Genomic DNA, 18,015 nt, shown 5'->3' on the forward strand with positions numbered 1-18,015 from the left:
ATAGTAGGCATTCCAGAACTGTCAAGTGAATGAATGATAAAAGCTATATGTATTGCCACTTGGCTTTAAAAAAGAGTGGAGGAACAATTACCTTAGGCTGTGTGTTATAAAATAGTAGAGTGTTAGAACTAGAAGGAACCTTAAAGACCATTTCTTTAGCATTTTCCATCATTCACTCCAGCATTTAGTGTCCCACAGAAATGATGCATGAAAAAGTGGAAAGCTTGAGACTGGGTGAAACACCTTTCTTTGCTGCTGGTCTTCACATGTGTAATTTGAATTATCAAGTTGAAGATAGCGTAGGTAGAGTTTCACAAATTTATTTATCCAGGAACGGGATTTTGTTTTATTTTGTTTTCTCTAAAAGAATATCTCATTTGCAGTTTCAAAAACCTCTGTCTCATGGAACACAGTTGGGGAAATATTAATTTGTTTCAATCCCAAAATCTTAAGAGATGGACTATCTTATGTAAAGATTATTAAACAAGTTGGCAAATCCAGTGTCTTTTCCACTATTCCCCCAATTTCATGATCTTGATAGTCTCTCTATTAATCCAAATCTATGTCTCATTCCACACAGTGCCACGGTAGTGAATGTGGGTGGTTAATGAATGTGGGTGGGTAATGGCATGGTTGCCTTTCCATTTGAGGCACACATGCCAGAATATAAACTTATATCACAACAATTGGCTGAGCAAGATTTTCTATCTTTTCCTTCTTTCAGACTGACTGGCCTGAAGGCTATCAACTTTCAAGTGCAATGAACTTCCGTTGGCCACAGTGTGTACCCAATAACTTAAAGACCTTGATTCCCAATGCTAGCAGTGAAGCAATCCAGCTCCTGAGAGACATGCTTCAGTGGGATCCCAAGAAACGACCAACGGCTAGTCAGGTTTTCTTCCATTTTCTTCTGTTATGGAGTTCATATCTAACTCTGAATAATTTCTATAAATTGCACAGGAAATATTTAGCATTTAGTATTATGGGTGAGAAATAGTACAGAATACCACTAATGGTGTAATATACAAGGTATGAGAACTTAAAATATTTTGAAACTTACTGAGTATAAAGTAGTTACGATGTAAACAATACAGTTGCTTTGAAAATGGGCATATAATTCACATGATACATCACCATTTATATGAAAATGGAAATAAACATATATTTATCTGTCTTTGGAGAATGTTTTCAAATCTATTCTCTAAGAGTTTCAATTATATAGTAGTTGGTTTATAAGCCAGTACTGGTTGTTGAAAGGCAACTTCTTGTTATGTAAAGTCCAACTGACTCATGACCTAAAGAGATTGACAGATGAGACAGAGCTAGGATAGTAACTGCACTTAGCATTTCAGAGCACTTTACACTGTGCAAATGCTTGAGTATATTTTATATGACTTTTAATCCAATGAAGACTGCATGAGACAGGCATTATTGTTTTCAATTCTGTAAGTGAGAAAACTCAATCTTGGAAAGTTTAAGCAATTTGCTGTAATAACTCATCTGCTAATTAGTTCAAATAGTGCAACTAACTACAATTAAACCAACTGACCTGAAGTATGAAGTCAGGTCCACTGATTTCATAGCTCCTGCTTTCCCAATCCATCTTCCCATGGGCCACTTAGACTTAAATAATGAAATATACCCAAAAGCAGTATAGTAATGCTGTGGTCTCTTATCACTCACAGGCCTCTTGCAAGCCTCCTTTTGTGGTAGTTACATCTGGCTCCTTCTCAACTTGTCTCACTGACAGTTACTTTGCTCAGAGGATCACATAAGCGACCAATTCTAATCAGAGAAGATGATTCAGGAGAAGAAGAGTGATGAGGGTATTTGAAGAAAGTGCCAATGTGGTGGTAGAATTTGTGATAGCTGGAGAGATGATAGTTGGAGGAATAATTAAGGAGCGTAGAAAAGCAATTTTTCCGAAAGCTGAAGGAAAAAAGAACTACAGTTTGGTGTCGTAAGGCTTTGGATGGCTCAAGGGTTGGAAAGCTCTCAGGAATGCACTTCTGGTGGTGAAATTCACAACTGGCCGAAGGGCAGAGAAGAAGCTTTTCGATGAAACCAGTTTTTTAATGGATGCATATTAGAAATGAAAAGAAAAAGATTCTGTAGCAAGGAACCAAGAGAGGAATGTATGCTTTTAAGAATAGTGTGAAAAGCTAAAAATACCCCCCAAATCAGTTAAGACTTGCAAAAATGTCTGTGACTACAGAGAAGGCTCTCAAGTTATAATAGATGCTAGAGTCTGGGACCTCTACCAGGCTATTCCCATTAATTGCCTCTGTATCTACACTTGCATATAATCATTACAGATGTTTTTAACTGTCCCAGGCCTACTCAGAAAGATTATGTTATGCTTAATAACTTTCATTCAAAAAGACAAGAGAATACAGGGAATATTTCAGAAAGAATTGTAAACCTCTAAACTTTAAGTTATCTCTTGGCCATCCAGAAAACTCAGTTATCTAGAACAACTGACATGGTTTTGTTCTTGATAGGGAAGGGTTAACTATATCATGTGTTACACTCCTGGCACTTTTGGAATAAAAGCATATGTGCCTGCTTATTTTGTACTCAATTCTTCAGAGTCTTCCAGGATCATTATGTTTGGCTCTTTTGGTTTTATATTATTTTTTTCTTCTTCTGTGGAATGAGGAAATAGGCTTGGAAGGATGAAATACCCTATTTAAGACACATAGCAAATAAGTTACAAAACCAGGATCTGTGTTGATCCAGAATGCTTTTTAGAAGTAGCCAGGGTAACAGCAGTGTAACTGACTACTATATATAAATAACTTTGTGTTGCAATCATTACATATATTTTATGGTATCTTAGATAAGAAAAATCACAAGAGGTGTTAAAAATTCAAGATGCTGTTTTTTAGTTGGGCTAAGAAACAGTAGTAAACTGGTCACAATGAAATATAGCCCAGTAATCAAGACAGTGGTAACTTTCCTGGCTAGATTTTTCTCCTAAAGCCTTTTTTGTCATTCCAGGCACTTCGATATCCTTACTTCCAAGTTGGACACCCACTAGGCAGCACCACACAGAACCTTCAGGATTCAGAAAAACCACAGAAAGGCATCTTGGAAAAGGCAGGCCCACCTCCTCATATTAAGCCAGTCCCTCCTGCCCAGCCGCCAACCAAGCCACACACACGAATTTCTTCACGACAACATCAAGCCAGCCAGCCCCCTCTGCATCTCACGTACCCCTACAAAGCAGAGGTCTCCAGGACAGATCACCCAAGCCATCTCCAGGAGGACAAGCCAAGCCCGTTGCTTTTCCCATCCCTTCACAACAAGAATCCCCAGTCGGTGAGCAGCCCAGATTCACCAGTGAGCTTCGTGTCTGTTTATTCCTCTTCTGACCCCATTATTGGGTGAAATATTTTCTTTCCGTTATACAGAGTGCAATCATTGTAGATTTATGTTTGCAACAGCATGGAATTGTGAAAAGACACTTGGCTTTGGAGTGAAAGATCTAAATTCAAGTTCTGGCTGTGCCTGTTAATAACGTTGTCACTAATGGGGGCAGTGTAGGGTAGTTGTTGAGAGCTGGCTTCTGCAGCCAGACTGCCAGGGGTTCAAATCTCAGCTCTGCTGTTTAGTAGCTTGATACTTGTGCAAGTGATCTGGCCGCTCTGCTCCTGATTTTCCTCATCTGTAAAATAAGGATAATAATAGTACTTACCTGATACAATTGCTTTGAGGACTAATGAGTTAATACTTGAAAAGAATGTAGAATAATACCTAGCACCTAGTTACAACTCTGTAAAGGTTAGTAATTGTTATTAATCCCTATGGACTCAGTTTCCTCATTTGTAAAAGGAAGATTATAGTACATGTCTTACCTACCAGACAGGGTTGTTCATAAGGATCAAAGGTCATGATGTTTTTAAGATGATTTGAAAAGCATAAAGTGCCATATTAATATTTTTAGATTGTTATCCACATTATTGCTGTTAATCGATACTGTTAATGCTGGGCTATTAACTGAGCCCAGATCTTTCTGCTCCTCTTGGGCTGGTTTTCAAAAGAAAACAATGAGTGTTAGATTTAATAAAATAATAACTTGCCAGGGGGTTCTATTTTTCATTAACTTTGCAGTGCTGTCTGAAGAGGCCAACTGTCTATCCTTTATGAAAAAGTGGCACTTTCTATGTCAGTTAGTATTTGCTGAGTGCTGGCTCCCAACCACTGCGATGTGAGACACTGCCAGAAGCTGCAAGGGTGGTATCTCTGGCCTGCTCACTTTATTGCAGTGCACAGTTTAGAAGTGGTGTGTGTATGGAAATGTCCTGTTGTAGCTAATTCTTTATAGCTAAGAGATAGTAACCATATCTAATGAGAAGGCAAAAAAAAACATTGTTTGCATTGATTTCTATAGAAGGACAAGCTAACTGACATCTTAACCTTAATTTCTTACATCCATATTTATAATAGTGGAGATCGTATTAACTCATCTAGGATGAGACTGAGTATGAATTTAGCCATCTTCCTGGTGTGTGAGAAGTATCTTAAAATTTTTTTTATCCTTATTTTATACAACTTTAACATTCTCCATGGATGGCAGCCGATGTGATCCGTGAAGGATGAGTGAGACAGAAAGACTGGGAATGTGTTTTCCACAGTTGCCCCTTCAGATAAGTCATGTTATGCCCCAGGATCCTCCTTTGTGTAGCAGAGGAAGTTCAGAATGGATATTACTCATGAATGAGTTCTGTTAATGCCATATATTGCTTCCCCCCAACCCAATTTGTTTACACAGAAAATCACAGCTGGCCTGGAGCACAAAAATGGTGAGATAAAGCCAAAGAGTAGGAGAAGGTGGGGTCTTATTTCCAGGTCAACAAAGGATTCAGATGATTGGGCTGACTTGGATGACTTGGATTTCAGTCCATCCCTCAGCAGGATTGACCTGAAAAACAAGAAAAGACAGAGTGATGACACTCTCTGCAGGCAAGTGTGCTGCTCACATTTGTAAACAGACTGATTCTGGGATTTGTGAGATTATCGGTATGTATCTGAGGATACACACTGTCTCTCATGCTGACCCAAGCCATGCTCTCTTCATTCAGGTTTGAGAGTGTTTTGGACCTGAAGCCCTCTGAGCCTGTGGGCACAGGAAACAGCGCCCCCACCCAGATGTCATATCAGCGGCGAGACACGCCCACCCTGAGATCTGCAGCGAAGCAACACTATTTGAAGCACTCTCGATACTTGCCTGGTAATATAAATGACTTGGCTTTACTTTGATTATTAATAAGAAACCCTGTCCTTGCAATCACACATTCACGAAGGTTCTGTTTTAGAAGGCAGATACTAGGGGGCTTCCCTTCAGAACTGAGGGGAACATCATAGAAATATTTGCTGAAGCCCAAGCCTCACTTTTATATATTTATTTATTTTTTTTATTTTTTTTATTTTTTTTTTGAGATGGAGTCTCTCTGTTGCCCAGGCTGGAATGCAATGGCGCCATCTCGGCTCACTGTAGCCTCTGCCTCCTGGGTTCAAGCAATTCTCCTGACTCAGCCTCCTGAGTAGGTGGGACTACAGCTGCCCGCCACCATGCCCGGCCAATTTTTATATTTTTTAGTAGAGACAGGGTTTCACCATGTTGGCCAGGCTGGTCTTGAACTCCTGACCTCAAGTGATCCACCCGCCTCCGCCTCCCAAAGTGCTGGAATTACAGGCATTAGCCACCGTGCCTGGGCCCAGGCCTCACATTTTTATCTTTTATAGTCACCCAAGATAAGAAATATGGTATAGGAAACTGGGTCCAGCCTCCAGGGAGGGAGGAACTGGCAAAAGCTGGGCAGCATGTCTGAGGCTCCTCTACCAGACCAGGTTTAGGGGAAATGGCCACTAGGGAAACCAGGGTGGGAGCTTAGTCACACCATCCTGGCAGTACTACAGGGGTTAAATGTCAATGCTATTGTTTGGTGGGTACCCAAGCCTCTCTTCTGATTTTCTATATTCCAAACTTACAACATTAGTGAATCATTCATTCAGTACATATGTATTAAGCATCTACTGCGTGCCAAGCACTGCGAATATTATTGTAAACAAAACAGCCAGGCAGGGCCACTGGGTCACGCAACTCTGGGGAATTCCTTCACTCTGTAGTCTACACAGTGGCTTTATATAGCAGCTTTGCAGACAATATCCTCACCCTCACACAGCTTATATGCTAGTGGTGGGAGAGAGACTTTAACAAATAGACACACAGTAATCACAGATTGTTAAAGAATGGTCTCAATAAGCAACTTGGCTGGGCCACCAAAGAATGAGAAGGAACCAAATGTGCAGAGAGCTGAGGGCAGAGCACACCAGGGAGAGAGTAAACAGTGAGTGCAAAGGTCTGGAGGCAGGAGAGGGCTTGTCCTGTGAGAGGAACGGCAGAGGCCAGTGTGGCCAGAGTGTAGTGAGAAAGGAGGTGACGTAGTGTGTAGTATGAGGCATCTTTTAGGGCCTTGTAAGAAATTTGGATTTTGCTTCATGAGTGATGAGAAGTCCTTGAAGGGTTTTAACTGAAGGAGTGATGTGGTTGTATCAACACCTGTATGCTGAATAGGGGAGGGGCCAGCAAGCTGGAGCTGTCGTCCAGGTGAGAGGGGGTGGTGGCACAGGCTGGGGTGCAGTCAGAAGGGAGGAATGGGGTGAGAATGGCAGGCCCTCTTGATGCATGAAATTCCTACCCTCTGATTGGGAATATGGCTTCTAAAGATTGCTAGACTTCATCAGGATTGACATTTTGTTCTTAGAAGACTGGCCTGACAGGCCCCAGGGTGAGCTGGAAGAAGAGAGATCCAGATGACAGGTATAGAGTGATCCAGTATGAGGGGCCAAGCCTTGAATTACAGTGACCACAGGCAAAAAGGAGCAGGGAGTGAATCAGAGAGCTATTTTATTTCTTTTTGGTTGTAGGGGAAGAAGAAGAAGGATAAAGGGGGAATTTAAACTTTCAGTTCTGGAAAAAAGCCGCAGTGCCTGTGGGAATGGGAGTGATCTGGATGAAAAGTGGCTTTTGTCTTGAGGTCAGGGTCAAGGCAATCCTGTTTTGGGAAGCCTTGAGTGTGAGAGACAACAGTTGGTGAGGGTTCCTTGTACATATCAGAGTCATCAGCATACGATGGCAGTAATGGTCCAGGTCGGGTGAGAAGATGGAACCCTGGGGACAAGACAGAAAGAGGAGAGCAGAGGGCTGCAGAGTTGGAGGCTGGGGTTGGGGGATGGAGAAGAAACTGAAAAGGTGACTGAAAGGAAGTGGTCTGTGAAGGGGAAGAACAGCATGTCCAGTAGCAGTGAAGCCCAGGATGGCACCAGAGGGTCAAGATGTGGGACAGATCCATTGGTAGAAGCATAAGAGGCCTCTCTTGGGCCACCCACCAGTGAGATATCTTTCCTCGGACATCTGTCAGATGACATCATCACAGTCAGTTTTTGCTTTGATTATTGCATCATACAGAAGTTTTTGACAAATTGAGTTCTGCATTAATTTTATCTTTGTAGTCTGGTGTAAGATTCATTGTGTGTTTTGCATTTTAAAATCATTTCTTCTCTATTAGGCATCAATATAAGAAACGGCATACTCTCGAATCCAGGCAAGGACTTTATTCCACCTAATCCATGGTCTAGTTCTGGCTTGTCTGGAAAATCTTCAGGGACAGTGTCAGTAATCAGCAAAGTAAATTCAGGTGAGTAATGATCATTAACCCCTAAATGGCAAAAAGCAAATTCCCTGGATGCAGCAAGGTGGGCAAAAGGAGCCATGGGACGAGCTTTGGCAGCACAGGGGCCTTTGTGGTCTGAAAGCTCAGTCCTCTTTTCCAGCCCTACCCTCCTCTTTTTCTTGGCAGCGGTCCCTCGGGACTCAGCCAGCTCCCATGGGAGTCTGCCTTCAAGGGTAGCTGGAGAGTAGAGCATAGTCTTTGCTGGCTCAAGGGAAAAACAAAAATACCTTTACAGACTCCTACTAGGCCTGACAGCTAAGGCCCTGGCTGCAGCAGACACCCTCTTCCTGAGGTGGAAGTCACCCTTGGCTGTGTCTGCCTTGTTCCAGCCTGTCCCCTCCTTCTGATGACCCAGCCGCAGGCCCAGAGTATCAAGATCCTTTCTAGTTGGAAGGTGGACAGTTTGGAAGACCCTCCCCACTTTTTTTGTTAAATGGATGAATGAATTTCCTGAGTCCCAAGGCTGACCAACCCTGTTCACAGTAGAGGCATTTCCTGCATCATTTTTCCCTCACACAGGCAGCCCCTGCTATGTGCTGCTTCCCCTCTGCACTTCCAAGTGCACTGCCCTCATCCATTAGGTGTTTGTTTACTTTAAGGAATACAAAAAAGAAGGAGATAATATAGCAACACCTGTGTAGCCACCACCCAGCTTAAGAAGTCAAACTTTGGCCAGGTGTGGTGGCTCATGCCTGTAATCCCAGCACTTTGCCCGGCTGAGGCTGAGGCAGGCATATCACTTGAGGTCAGGAGTTTGAGACCAGCTGGCCAACATGGTAAAACCCTGTCTCTACAGGCGTGGTGGCAGCAAGCCTGTAATCCCAGCTACTGAGGAGGCTGAGGCAGGAGATCACTTGAACCTGGGAGGTGGAGGTTGCAGTGAGCCAAGATCGTGCCACTGCACTCCAACCTGAGGAGATTCTGTCTTAAAAAAAAAAAAAAATGTTAAACCTGGCAAATACACATGAAGCCCAGTCTCTGTGCCTTTCCCGCCTCCCTGTTTCCCCTTACCTCCCCACATGCCAGCCTGATCGGCTGTTTATTTAGGTTTGTATAAACTTCATAGTGTGGTTTTGCAGGTTTTAAAATTTATTTGAACATAATCTTAGATTACTGCTACATGTATTTAAATAGATATATGTGTAGCAATTATAGAGATATATATCATATATAACATATACAATATACATCTATACAACACCATAACATTATATAGACCATAATTTATGTATGCCTTCTCTTCTTGATAAATACATAAGTTGATTGCAATTTTTGCTATTAGAAAGAGTGCTGAAATGATTATTGTACCCCTATTGTTATGCACATGTGTGAGGATTCCTCTGGGTACGAGAACTAGGAGTCAACATTTTATTTTATTTTATTTTATTTATTTATTTTTATGTATTTATGTATTTTAAGATGAAGTCTTGCTCTGTTGCCCAGGCTGGAGTGTAGTGGCGCGATCTTGGCTCACTGCAACCTCTGCCTCCCTGGTTCAAGCAATTCTCCTGCCTCAGCCTCCCGAGTAGCTAGGATTACAGGTGTGTGCCACCACACCCAGCTAATTTTTTTTTTTTTTTTTGTATTTTTAGTAGAAACAGGTTTCACCATGTTGGCCAGGCTGGTCTCGAACTCCTGACCTCAGGTAATCTACCCGCCTCGGTCTCCTATTGTGCTGGGATTACAGGTGTGAGCCACCATGCCCGGCCAGAGTCAACATTTTAGGTTAAAGGGTGTGCTCATCTTCAGCTTCACAGATATTGCCAAACTGCTCTCCAGAGGGATATGGGAGTTGCTCTACATCCTTAATGACACTTGGTACTGTCAAGACTAAAATTTGTGCTAATCTGATGAGTGTGAAATGGTATCTATTGTGGTTTAAACTTGCATATCCTGTTTACTAATGAGGTTCATCACCTTTTCTTGTGTTTATTGACTATAAGTTTTTTCTCTTTTGTGACTTACCTGTTCAAATTCTCTTCCCATTTTTCTTCATATTTCTTCATTCACCAGAGTGCAAAATACACCCCAGCTGACCAACACAACTCCTCACACAGGCATTCTAGACTGTGTTTCCTACTCTGCCTTAAGCAATTGCTGAAAAGGCTCTGTGTTGTGGAAACAGAGCAACTCTACCACTTACTGACTTCTTAATGGTTAGAACTTCTGTTTCTATAATGAGCAATAATAGCAGTCTTCATTATTCCATGTGTACCTTTAAGCCTAAATAATAAGAATTATATTCATTCACCTATCCAATCTTAATTGATTATCTGCTATATGCAAGGTATTCCGTTATCCTTCCCAGAATGCAAAGAGGAGTAGCATACAGTCCCTGCCCTTAAAGCACTCTCATGTGGAAATGACATAAAAAGTGAAGGTATTTAATATTTTAAAAAATGGTTAATTTTTCTGATGTGGATAAGAATATTTAGTGTGTAATTACTTGTCACAGCTAAATAATTGAATATAACCTGTGTTATTTATATGTACTGTTATTTATATGTACTGACATGGAAGGACAACTATTCTATATTATGGAGTGAAAAAAGCAAATTTTAGAACAGTCTAAATCTACTTTTACAAAAGAAAATAAAGAACAAATGTCACCTTTCCCTTTTTTAAAAAAATTTCACAACCAACCCACCCTCTATTTGGTTGCCCCCACGGGAGCAGCACTGTCTTTGACCCTTGCAGTCTTTCTGACAGGGTGGTATGGTGGGATGCTTGGCTCTGAACTCATTTTCATCATGATTTGCTCTTTTCCCTAAAAGTAAAAACTTAGTTTGTTATTGCTCTGCAGTACTGTTATTTAACCTTGTTGGTGTCCTGGGTACATGTCTTTGTAGTAAAGAGCTTTTTGCTTTTTCAAATTAGTTGGTTCCAGCTCTACAAGTTCTAGTGGACTGACTGGAAACTATGTCCCTTCCTTTCTGAAAAAAGAAATAGGTTCTGCTATGCAGAGGGTACACCTGGCACCTATTCCAGACCCTTCCCCTGGTGAGTTGTATTTTAAATTATTCATGAATTGACTCAACAAATGGCTACTCAACAACTGCTTTGTGCCAGGCATGTTTTAGGCCTGGGATCCACCAATAAATGAAACTTGCACTCTACAGACAATAAGTAAGCGAAATAAGTGCTATATAACATATAGTAAGTCAGATACTTACTGACTTAGTGCTAAGGAGAAAAATACAGCAGACAGGAGGTAGAGATTGTGGGGGCTGGAGTGTGGGGTACAGGTTGCAATTTTAGCTAAAGAAGAGCTCACTGCAAAGGAGTTGTTGAGTAAAGACCTGGAGGAGGTGATTGAGCAAGCGTGCGTTATGAGTGAGGCTTTTCCAGACAGGAGATTCTTCTGTGCTTGAGCTTTGAGGCAGAACTGGCCTGGCAAATTCAAGGAGCATCAAGGAGGCCAGAGTGCAGGAGTGACAGGAGTGAGAAGGGGAGTAGCAAGATGAGGTCAGGAGCGATATGATGCCTGTAAGCACATTGTCATGGATTCTGAGTGACGTGGAGTCCCTGGAGTGCTTTGAGTCCATAAGTGAGGTGATCTGACAGCCATCTCCACAGGCTCCCTCAAGCTGCTGTTGTCATGAGACTGAAGCAAGGGCAAGGTAGAAAACAGGGAATCCAATTAGGAGGATGTTGCAATTATCCAGGTAAGAAATGATGCTAGCTTGGGCCAGCGTGGCAATAGTTCAGTTGGTAAAAAGTTACCAGGTTCTGTAAATATTTGGAAGGTAGAACTAATAGGATATCCTGACAAATTATATGTGGGATATGAAAAAAAGAGGGGTCAAGAATGATGCCATTATTTTTAGCCTGACAACTTTAAAACGTTGTCTTTAACTGCAGTAGAGAAGATTGTAAGTAGGAGACAAGATGCTCCTCTTGAATGAACTCCTTATTTTCTCATGTTTTTGTCACCAAAATGCATTTATTTGCACTTTACTTGCATTGGCCCCGTATCAGTCATGCTGGCCTTTTTCTTTCATTGCAGGTTATTCCTCCCTGAAGGCCCTGAGACCTCATCCTGGGCGACCATTCTTCCACACCCAGCCTAGAAGCACTCCTGGGTTGATACCACGGCCTCCAGCCGCCCAGCCAGTGCACGGCCGGACAGACTGGGCTTCCAAGTACGCGTCTCGGCGATGACTATCTGCCTTGGTGATGAATCTCTACATAGGGAGAAGCAGGACACTTTCCCTCAGCTGACTGGTGTTCTTCCTGCAAGATGTACAGAGGACAGAAAAGCAAATCAACGCTTTATAGTTATTCTTCTGAACTAAGACATGTCAATATTCTTTTTTAAAGTTTTTTTTAAAATATTGATTTGAATGCAGTACGCTTTTTTGTATAAAATTATTTTATTCTAAAACTGGGTCCCGTTATTTTCTTAAACAACAGCATTTTGTATATATGGATTATGTTTTAGCATTTTATACAGTCAACTTTGTAATGAACTTTTTAAAGATTAATTGATTTTCCTTTGGGGTTCCAGATAATATTTTCTACAGACTTTGAAAAATGTAATAATATTAATGCAGTATTGCAACAGGGGTGCAATTTAAGGCTATGTGATAGAGGGTTATTTACTCAGTGTGTGCAGATATTTATGAAGTGGTTAAATTTTAAGTGTGGCTCACTAGGTACTTCAGGCCTTCTTGGACTGTTGTTAGAAAAGTGATCCTCTGCTTTTCTTAACAGGTCATTGGTTTGATTTTTGGATACCACTCTGCTGTTCTGAAAGGACTATTATATAATTCACTTTATTTTACTTTTGTTCCCCAGATGAAAGAACTCTAAGTAAATACGTTTTAAAAAACCATTTCAACACCCTTTAATGTGGTTGCAGATATCACATGAAACCAAGCTTAATCATTCTATGCCATTGTATTCTAATTTATTCCACTTTTGAAATCAAGTTGTATGTGTACCAATAAAAGGAGAGCTTTTTGTTTCAAAAGGCTCTCAACATGAAGCTTAACACAGTCAATCAAAATTACATTCCTGCCAAGATGCATGGCCAAAAAACTAAGTATCAAAGCAGCAGAAAGTTTTTGATTATAGTAACTGAGATGGAATTTTGCACCTAGCTCAGTTCTCCAGATCTGGCTAGGAGCAGTCAATGACTAATCTTCTGTCCTAGCCAAATTCTCAGGACAATTTGGGGAGCAGAAAGAGTTATGGCAGAGGTTCCACTCATCTACGAAGTCACAGTCACATGCCACATTTGATCTCCTAACCCTGGTGTAGTTTCTTTCAAGAATGAGAACTCTATTTGTTGGGCAGAGGCTGTTCCATTGAGAGGAATGTTTACAGCAATTTTGAAAATGACAAAGCCAGTTTGGAGACAGAAAAAGACAAAAGGTCCAGTCTCATCCACCTCTATATGGTACATTTGCCTCACTTATGGTTGCCTTAAAGGCAAGAGGGAAGGTCACCATCAGTGAACGCAATGCAGTCTGAACAGTGTATTGACTCATATTCTCCTAGGGCTCAAACTACTTTCTTGGTTCCAGGATAATGACAAGTTGAACCATATGTAAGTAATCTTTTTTTTTTTTGGTTTTTGAGACGGAGTCTCACTCTGTCGCCCAGGCTGGAGTGCAGTGGCGTGATCTTGGCTCTCTGCAACCTCCACCTCCCAGGTTCAAGCGATTCTCCTGCCTTAGACTCCCAAGTAACTGGGACTACAGGTGCCCGCCACCACGCCCAGCTAATTTTTGTATTTTTATTAGAGATGGTGTTTCACCATGTTAGCCAGGATGGCCTCGATCTCCTGACCTCGTGATCCACCCTACTCCACCTCCCAAAGTGCTGGGATTACAGGCATGAGCCACCGCATCCAGCCAAGTGATCATTTTTATAGGTTAAAATGATAGGTGAAATGAATCTAGACACTTTCATATGGTTCAACCCAATGACTTGGTAAATTATTGCTTTGGTATATTAATAATATGTTGCATTCATTCTGAACAAATTACCATGGCTTCCAAAGAGCCTTAACCTAAAATCAGAGAGTAATTTACGCTTTGGAGAATCTGACTCAAAAATATACTTGACCAAGCACCATGGTCCCTAGGGGCATGAGAAAAGCACATAATGGATGTGGATGTGATAGGTGGTCTTTTCCTGTTGACAAGCTGGCAGCAAAGCTTCAGAAAATATATATGCAAGCACAACTTGAAGCTGAATTCATTTCTGTATTATATTCTCAACTCATTATCTAAAGCATCAGAAAATGTGTTTTCAGAGATGAGTCCTTTACTATAAGGTTAATATTTATTTTCATTTTCTGTATTATATATGAAAAGTAAATTAATGTGAAACCTTGCCCAGCTTGCTGGAAAGCAGGTTTTAAATTGTAAATATTCCTTAGAGGAGCAAATGGATTGTTTAATACCATAGTCTCGGTAATCTAGCTTATATAAGGTCATTACATTTTTTAATTGAAAAACCTAGTTACCTGATTATTACACATTATAAAATTGTTTTTCTTCTAATACTTTATAGGGCCCAACTTCAGAAAATACTTTGCTTTCTTCCTTTTACACTTTCCTTTGTTTACCAGCAAACAACTTCCCTGGGGAAGCCAAACATATTTATAAAAAAATCAAGTAGCTGATGTGCAGTTGAGAAAAACTAAAAGACGGAGAAAACAAATTCTAACTAGCAAATGCTGTGAAGTACTCTTCCTCCCCCTCTCTGAAATGGGTAAAGGACCAATTGTGTAAAAAACCTATGCGCTATAGAAGGGAATAGTAACCATTTCTTTTGTCTCTCTGTTTTTGTTCTGACTGAGAATCTGTGCAGCCATTTCTTGTTATATGAAAACAAAATGCTACTTGTGACCTCTATTTTTGTTACTGTAGAATTATAAAATGTAATGTAAGACACCAACAGAAATGATATACCTGTAACTGTACCTATCAGGACTATACCTCATTTACAGTCAGAAAGCTTACTGGGACGTCAGGAAATGATACAGGGTTGGTTCTCATTTCGTGCTGAAATGAGACAGAAGTTCAGTGACAAAGGTGCGCTGTGGGGGTATCGAGGTCCCCCAGGTAGAGCCAGCAGAGCAGGGAAAACTGCATTTGCATAAAAACTACTCTTAACATGATTGTTCATTTTACAGTAAAATTCCATTAATTACCAAGCCCTCACCCAGCTCATGTATGATAAAATTTATGTTGGAAGAAACTTGATTTTCAAATAATTTTTTAAATTTATCTCTTGCCTAAAGGACTATATACATCTAATATGATAACACTATGTCATCTTCTGGAGTTATCAAAAATTGTATGCAATCAAGACAACACAAAATAAGAATTATTTTATTTTTAAGTGCACATACAGGTACTGTTGGAGTTGATGGGCACCATGCTTTCTCATGAAGTAGCATTTCCCTACCATCAAGCCATTGTTTTGTGCCATTCAGCAGATGAAAAAAAGGAATTTATGCTGTACATTTCAGTTCAGTGTATGACCAAAAGCAATATGTTTATAAGAAGATGTTTGACATACTAATTATTTTATATCATTTAAACCATACTGTAGCAACATAATATATGTAGCTAATTTTTAGAATTATTTTTACAATTTCCAACCAAATGTACTGTACTGCTATATAATTTATTGTGAGGATCTTCTCATGGAAACCATTAGGAAGACAAACTGGAGGTAAATATCACATTAATCTGTATTATCAATTTCTTATAGACACTGTGCTAATGTGAATTTTAAATGACCTGCATCAAGTCTTCTGATTTCAGATAACTCAGTACAGATAGCAATTAGTCACCTGATTTGATTACAATGGAGTAACTGACAATATATTTATTTATAAAGCAAATATTCATAATAATGAGAAGAATTCAGAGTAACCACTTAAGCAAGACCCTTCTGAAATAAAAATGTTGCTTTTTAAATAGTTTGTCCTAAGGTGTTTAAAAATGTCAACTTTATGTAAGGAAAAATTTCCTGCTCCAAATAAAGTTGAAGTTTAAGAAAAATTGATTTGAGTGTTCTGTTTTTGTTTTCATGTTCTTCCATTCGTGTTTTCTAATTTTTGTCCTTTGTTAGTTCATTTGGAACTTTGATGTTTTATAACTTCTCCTGAATGCTTAGTATCGTGTTACTGCTATGAAATTAGATGCATACACTTTGAGTAGCAGAATGAAGAGTTATCCTGCAATGTGGAGGTTTTTTTAAAATTCAGCTTTTAGAAAGTTAGGCGTCTGGAAGTGGTGGCTCATACCTCTAATCCCAGCACTTTGGGAGGCGGAGGCAGGAGGATCCCTGGAACCTAGGAGTTGGAGACCAGCCTGGGCAACATGGCAAGACCCTCTACCAAAAATCTCTACCAAAATTACAAAATTTAGCCAGTGTGGTGGTGTGCACCTGTGGTCCCAGTTACTTGAGGGGCTGAGGAAGGGGAATCGCTTAAGCCTGGGAGACAGGTTACAGTGAGCCCAGATCACCCCCCTGCACCCCAGCCTGGGCAACAGAGCAAGGCCGTGTCTCAAAAACAAAAACAAACAACAACAACAAAAAAAGCAAAAGCAGGTGGAAACAGTTTCTTGTTCCTGATTTCATCATTTTAACTTGCCTTGTATGTCTTTTAGCTTTTCACAGCACATTCTCATATACAATATAAACCTTTAAAAGAAGTTCATAACTTCGTGAACTACAGAAAGAATGTCACAAGAAATTCATTTTCTAAACATTCTTTGACTCCTTGACAGGATTTTCTAGGAACATGATCTACCAATCAAACTTGCATTGGTGAATCCCTAACTGTGCCTCTTGCCATCAGAACACAGTGACTTTACTGTGTAATCATGGGCATTTGTCTTTTTGGCATCACGCTGGGCCCATGGCTGCCCCTTCAGAAACCCTGAAGAAGCCATTTCAAGCTCTCAAGCATCTTTCCTGATAAGAAAACCCACTTGTTAGAATAGGGTCTTACACCGATCACTTATAGCTAAGGCTGAATTTAAGTCAAATGTTTCCCTCTTCTGGGAGTATACAAAGCTCTTAAACTGAGATTTGAAGCTCTTGACTTTTGTGCAAGCAGTTTTACCTACTACTGAGCAGATGAGTGAAGGGTTGAGACTAAGAAGATTTCCCAGGGCCTCTGAAAATGTATCAGGTAGGTAGGTGGATAGGTAGGTAGAATAGATAGATAAAATGAGTAAGACTGTCTCAGGATGAGGGCAACTCTAAGGGTCTTCAAGAATAAGCAGGTTGACGATGTCAGGGGCTTCAAAGGAATAAAATGCCTTTGGGGTATCTGTCATAGAATGCAGAACTATTATAACAGGATTTTTCATTTCTCCCCAAGCCTGTGTAATAACAGAGTCATGCTGCTACCTTAGTTACACTTTCAGGTGAACAAGGCTGAGTGTTGCCAGAAAAAGGTGTCCTGATCCAGATCCTAAAAGAGGGTTCTTGGATCTCGCACAGGAAGGAATGTAAGGCGAGTCACAGAGTGCCATGAGAAGCAACAGTTTATTGAAAGCTACTCAGTTACAGAGTAGAGCGTCCTCAGAAAGCAAGAGGAGGAATGCCTCCTCTTTGTTTTTTATTCGATAGGGGTCTTATCTATGTAAAAGGTAAGCTAAGCAATGTCTACGTGCAAGTAGGCTAACAGAATGAAAAAAATTAGTACTTTGTTAATTTAAAGAAAGGTATCCTTGGCATTTCCATGCGTAAGTACGTGAAAGCATGACTATAATTACCTTAAAGGCATTTAGCATTATGCAATATTGGAACATCTGGACATTCTACTGTCATAGGAATTTGTCCTTCCAGGTATCATTAAGCTATTTCCTCAGCTATAGACATCTTAAGATGGAGTTGACTTTTTTTTTTTTTATTTTACTTTAAGTTCCAGGATACAAGTGCAGAACAAACAGACAAGAAGTGTGTGTGTGTGTGTGTGTGTGTGTGTGTTGGACAGGGCATCATTCTAGACTTTTCTTCCTCCTCCCTTCCCTTTGACCTGATTAGTAAATCCTTTACCACCTACCTCTTTACTATTTCACCTTTTCTTACCCATTTTCTTCAAACGCATGGTGCTACTTTAATTTACACAGACACAACAGGTTTCTTTCTCTACCCCTACTACCCCAATTCATTCGCCTCACTTTGGCCAGAGAAACCTACTGAAAATAAAATCTGATCATGTTAGCTAGCGGCTGCAATTGTTCAGCACCCAGGCTTGTCAAGCAAGGTACTCTCGAGCACCCCTGTGGGTGAAGAA

At 40.5% G+C, this 18,015-nt stretch overlaps 1 protein-coding gene across 2 annotated transcripts in view; it reads left to right on the forward strand.

Moving 5' to 3' along the window:
- The window catches only part of CILK1 (ciliogenesis associated kinase 1), a 39,762-nt gene extending 23,995 nt beyond the window's left edge, over positions 1-15,767 (forward strand). The window contains exons 7-13 of one of the 2 annotated variants that reach the window (XM_011756808.3): positions 725-892; positions 3,001-3,321; positions 4,775-4,965; positions 5,085-5,233; positions 7,575-7,703; positions 10,617-10,739; positions 11,746-15,767. In XM_011756808.3, the coding sequence (XP_011755110.1) occupies positions 725-892; positions 3,001-3,321; positions 4,775-4,965; positions 5,085-5,233; positions 7,575-7,703; positions 10,617-10,739; positions 11,746-11,900 (1,236 nt within the window). In that variant the 3' untranslated portion in view covers positions 11,901-15,767. The remainder of the gene's footprint in view (positions 1-724; positions 893-3,000; positions 3,322-4,774; positions 4,966-5,084; positions 5,234-7,574; positions 7,704-10,616; positions 10,740-11,745) is intronic. The other variant, XM_011756813.3, reaches the window with a different exon arrangement.
- The last annotated feature ends 2,248 nt before the right edge of the window (positions 15,768-18,015 follow it).

Source organism: Macaca nemestrina, chromosome 5, assembly GCF_043159975.1.
Source record: "Macaca nemestrina isolate mMacNem1 chromosome 5, mMacNem.hap1, whole genome shotgun sequence".
Lineage (NCBI taxonomy): Eukaryota > Metazoa > Chordata > Mammalia > Primates > Cercopithecidae > Macaca > Macaca nemestrina.